Consider the following 5,334-nt stretch of genomic DNA (forward strand, 5'->3'; position numbering starts at 1 on the left):
CATTTCAACAAATCATTCCCTTAATTTAATATTTTTTTATTACTGTCAAAGTAAAAAATTAAAATAGGACTTCTTAACACAATCAAATTCAGGCTTTAATTAGAACAGTTTTTTTAGTGCTTTCTAAAACATTTTTTTTTAAACAAAAATTTATAATTTAAAAAAAAATTTATTAAAAACTTGCTTTAAAAAGCAATATGCATGAAAGCTACCCCATACAAAGCTTCAATTTTTATCTTTTTTGAAAGCCTACTTACTGCAATAGGATCCCTTAGTACGTACATACATTTTTTATACAAAATTTTCTCCTCTAATCTGCTTTGGAAACATTAATTGCAAGTTCTTTTACCACATATCCAATATTGGAAGAACTACATGCCTTATTGATAGAAGGATCAGCAAAAGGCCCTTCCAGGATTCCCTTGGCTATGGACTTATATGTTGCCTCTGTAAAGTGCATGCCATCCCAGCTAAGATAAGTCGACGGGTCATCGCACACGGTTGAATTCTCGCTTCCACAACTTGTGTTCTTTCCGTAATTGTATCGACCACCGCCGCTACCACAACATGCAACTAAAGGTACTCTTTCAAGCCCTGCAACAAATATTTAAGGTAGATGTTGCAATAGAAAGTTGATATATGTTGGATCTTAGGCTTCGTTTGGGACAGCTTTATTATTGCTTCTTAAAGCATCTTCTTAGTATAAAAATTAAAATTTTTGTACTAAAAAAAAAGCTTTAAGAAGCAAAAAGAAAGCCGTCCCAAACGGAGCATTAATGAAGGCCAAATAAGTTAAGTGAAAATAAAACAATTTCTCACTTGTGCTATTTGCAGGGCTAACGATGTTCATAACTGCATTGAAGTAATCAGCGTAAATAATGGTGGTGTGGGGGTGAATATAGCGAAGACGATTGAGCTCCAGCTTGAGAATATTATTATGATACTCTGAGAACTCGTTCAACCAATTAATGCAGCCTGTGCTCGTATTGTAGTCTTCTACTTTTGAGTTCTCATAGTATGTGAGAAATGCTGCTATGCATCCTACTGGGAAGTTTCCAGGAACTAACAAAGTTTTTGCCCCCATATCAATTAAATCCTGGCAATAAAAAAGATGAGTTCAGAATGCTCAAAATCAAATGATCTTATTCATTTTGTATCATTCATTAGGGTTCAAAGAAATTTTATCTTGTCAAATGATCATATAATTGGAATGACGACGGACATTAAAACTCTGAAACCCCTTAAGTAAAAGAAATAAACTCTTAAAAATTGAGGCATTTTTTTGTAATTGAAACCCCACAGTTAAGCATGATCATCTCGGAGCGATTCTAGGATAGCTGACATATTGAAAATTTACACCAACATGACAAATCTATGAGACTCTTAGGTCAAAGCGGACAAAATCTTAATAGTGCAAAATGTAGGCTGTTACAAAATCTTTTGTAGGTGATGGACATAGGACCTTGATGACTAATAAATATTAGATATTAATCATTAATAGTCATCAATCTCATCACTTACGAGAAATGTAAGAGTTTAGAATATGGTGGATGGCCTACTTGATTTCTATTTTAGTAGGATGGGAGATTGGTTGATTGATCCATTCATACATATAAAATCAAGAAAAGAGTTATCTAAAAATTAAGAGAAAATCATTATAGGGAAACATACACACAAACAACAATAGAAAGCTATTGAGAAATTATAATATTTTCAAAATATATAAACTAACTATCATAGTGCAAAGTAAATACTAACATTAATTGCCGTACTAATTGTGTTGATGACATGAGGAACCAAAGATTTGGCTTCTTCAACGGACCAACTTTGTAGGAAACCATGGTTGTAATCATTTCCACCTATTTCTCCAACTACGAATAGAGATCTGCTGAAAGTATCCTTGCTCTCTGACAAAGAAATAAAATTGTTAATGGCTTATATTTAAAAAAAAAAATCATATAAAAATAATGATAATGATCAAAATGATCATTTGACTCTTTATGAAGGATCAAAATGATTCAACTATTTAAAAGTCTCATTTTAATCATTTGACTTTTTAAAGCGGGGCTTAAATCATCCAAACGCAAAATAAATCATTTAATTTTTATTTAAAAAGTCAATAGTGTGGGTCTCCGAAAAGATTATGCTAACTATCTTCCATCAATCCCCTTTTTTCTTAAATAGACATTATCATAATATTTTGCTCGCACCCTTTTTCTTTTAGAGGATAACACATCTTCTAACAAAACTTTACCATCCACTCATAAAATTAAACAAATCTCATGTATCAAAAGTTTATTCCCAAACGATATAAATCAACCTAAGCTTTCTATTCATCTCATGAAATAATTCATCCAAAGCAAAGGTATTCATTTAAATAAATAAGCCAAGCATGCGACCAAAGCATAGATACAAAGTGTTGATCTAAAACATGTTTCATGAAATATAAAACTATCACTCTATTATAAATGAAAATCCAATCTCATAATAAAATATAAATAGTATTTTTGCAATTCGAGAATGTTTATGAATATCATACACAAATTGTTAGTACGAAAATATTCATAGTCTTCACATCATATTAAGGTATAAATATGCTTTCCAATCATTATTGTTTGATCAAATATTTATGCCATTTCCAAAGAGACAAAAATACAAACACTTTGAGTGCATATATTTCGTTTTAACAAAGAATAACATGACTTGTCCTTATTTTTCACAACCTATAAATAAAACTTTGAGTTTCATGATATGAATCATAAGCAAAATACCAACTCCATGTACCAACTGTTCATTTCTAAATAACCTATATCAGCATATGAAACATTTACAAATGAATTGTTTACTTTGTTTACACATGAACTAACTACTTACAGAAACAAGCATTACTGCTATAGTTTCCTACATCATGAAGAAGAAATAGAAAAAGAGAAATAAGATAAAGGAAAGGAGAAGAAGAAGAAGAAGAAAATGGGGAAGTGATTACCTGCGGGAAGAAGGATCGGAGAAGAAGTTTCAGTAACTAGGGACGGACGAGAACTAGGGCTTACGGGAGCAGGGAGTCGGCCTTGTCCAACCCAAAGGTGACGGAGGAGGCTGGCGTCGGTCTTCTCTAGGGCTCGCGAACAGCAGCCCCGGGAGAGAGGAAGGGAGACGGGAGGTCGGCCCCGTTTGGGGTTCGCGAAACAGAAGAAACGAAAGGGGCTCCTGCCCCCCTTGCTTCTGCGAACCCAGAGAAGGACGGAGAGGAGGAGTTCGGGCTCTGGCTAGAGTGAGAGAGAGAGAGAGGATCCCGCCTGAGATTCACGGATGGGGAGACCAGGAGGCCGAAGAGCTTCGGCTCTTCTTGTTCCGAACGGGATAGAGGGAGAAAGATAGGGCTTCGGTTCTTACCCTAGCTTAAGCGAACACCCCTGAGAGACCGAGAGAGGGGGAGTATTTGAATCCATTGCCTAGGGCGGGCTGAACAAGGGAAAAGGAATGAGGCATATGTCCTCTGTCGCTCGAGGGACGATCCTCTGTCTCCCTCTAACGTAGAAATAAATGGTTCCATCCTGCCTAAAAATTTGCTCAAGGCGATCAGAGGAGCCTCCTCACGAGACCGCCACTTCTGATAATTACAGACTTCGAAGGCAAATCAAGACCGTAGTTCTATTTTCTGATCTACTAAATTCAAATGAGTTTAGAAAGCCAACGAAGCCTCAATTGGAATTAGGCTGAACAAATTTGGCCAAAATCAAGTTCAAATCAAACCCAAATCGACTCAATCTAGAGAGATAATTGCATAGCATAATTAACTACATATAAATGATAATTTTAACGAATTAATCTTAGAGCTACAAAATTGACTGATTTTTTAGTGATGAGCGGTAAAAAATTGTAATAGAGAAATTTAATATTCTCTAATCATTAAGGTTTTATTTGGGACCATTTTTATATTTTAAAACAATTTTTTAGGTAAAAAAAAAAAATTGGACTATAAATTTGGCACTAAAACGTTGCTTAAGAAAACAGTAAGAAAATGTCTCAAATGAAGCTTTAGTCATGGGAGAAATTATTTTGTGTACACAACTCTTCTTGGCCTATTGGTTGAGAGCTTTGGCTTCCAACTAATAGGTTCAGGGTTCGAGTCTATGTGTATGCGTTGTGTGTGTGAGTTTGCCTTAAATGGCCTAAATGTCCCAAAAAAAATTATTTTGTGCGGTCATTGGATGGCGTCAAGAGACAAATCAGGATGCGTCACATCAGTTTTTTTTGTATAGCGATGTTGTGTGTCGGATGACGTGACGTATCTCGATTTATTTTTGGACCGTCCGATGATCACACGTAATAATTTCTGTAATCATAGATACTTTTTAAACAACCATAGGAGCTGTTTATCACTTTTTTTAAAGCATATCTGATTGGTATGTTTTCTACTTTTTATTTTTATTTTTGAAAATAAATTAACTTTCTTTAACTTAGTAAAAAACAACTTTTAGGTGATTTTTATAAGGCTTCTTTTGGGACAGATTTTTTGTCACTATTTTTTTTTTCTTATTTTCATAAAATTTTTGTTCTAAAAAAATGCTTTAACAAGTAGCAAAAAACTATCCCAAATAAAACTTAAAAGACTTTATTATTTTTAAAATTAAAACTAGAGCTGTCAATATTGAACCCAACCCGAAAACCCGGCCCAAAAATTTCGGGTTTGGGTTGACCCGAACCCGAAGCAGGTCGGGTTCAAGTCCAGAAAATCGAACCGTTTGAAAAACCGGGTTGGGTTCGGGTTGACCCGACCCGAAGCGGGTCGGGTTTGGATCTAGAAAATCAACCCGTTTGCAAAAATGGATCGGGTCGACCCAAACCCGAAGTGTCGGGTCAATTTCGGATTCGACTCGAACCCGACCCGTGACCCGAAATTGACACCCTTAATAAAAACAACCCTGGCTCGCCATCTTTGGGTGTCAATCATTGCCGCTACCTTTGACAACAACAAAAAAAAAACCTATCAAAACCTTTAATGAAACTTCACTTTGACTTCTTTTGGGACGACATTATTACCGTTCCTTAAAACAGCTTTTCAATTTTTGTATACATTAATGCCGTCCCAAACGTAACCCTAATATCACACATGCTTAAAAAAAGATGCCAACATCAGCAAACTTAAAATAAAACAAAAGCCAAACGAGTTTTCTATCGATTTTAAAATCGTAAGATTAGTGCTGCGCGCATATGATGTAGATTACAGTACTAATCTTAATAGAAATTCAAAAAATAATTAGGACCTTCATTATAGAAGTTCATGAAGATTTTTTTTTTTTTGGTTAAGAATTACCTGTGTCGCAAAGAGTT

General features: G+C 34.9%; 1 protein-coding gene across 1 annotated transcript; it reads right to left on the minus strand.

Moving 5' to 3' along the window:
- Positions 1–253: 253 nt before the first annotated feature.
- On the minus strand, positions 254–3,266 carry LOC110097456 (GDSL esterase/lipase At2g27360-like; the record flags this gene model as incomplete). The annotated part of the gene is made up of 4 exons (XM_020823830.2): positions 254–594; positions 820–1,096; positions 1,759–1,907; positions 2,987–3,266. Coding segments are annotated over 4 exons (990 nt in total), but the record flags the coding sequence as incomplete, so codon positions are not given.
- Between the last annotated feature and the right edge of the window lie 2,068 nt (positions 3,267–5,334).

This window comes from Dendrobium catenatum, unplaced genomic scaffold (genome assembly GCF_001605985.2).
Source record: "Dendrobium catenatum unplaced genomic scaffold, ASM160598v2 fragScaff_scaffold_659, whole genome shotgun sequence".
In the NCBI taxonomy this organism is placed as follows: domain Eukaryota; kingdom Viridiplantae; phylum Streptophyta; class Magnoliopsida; order Asparagales; family Orchidaceae; genus Dendrobium; species Dendrobium catenatum.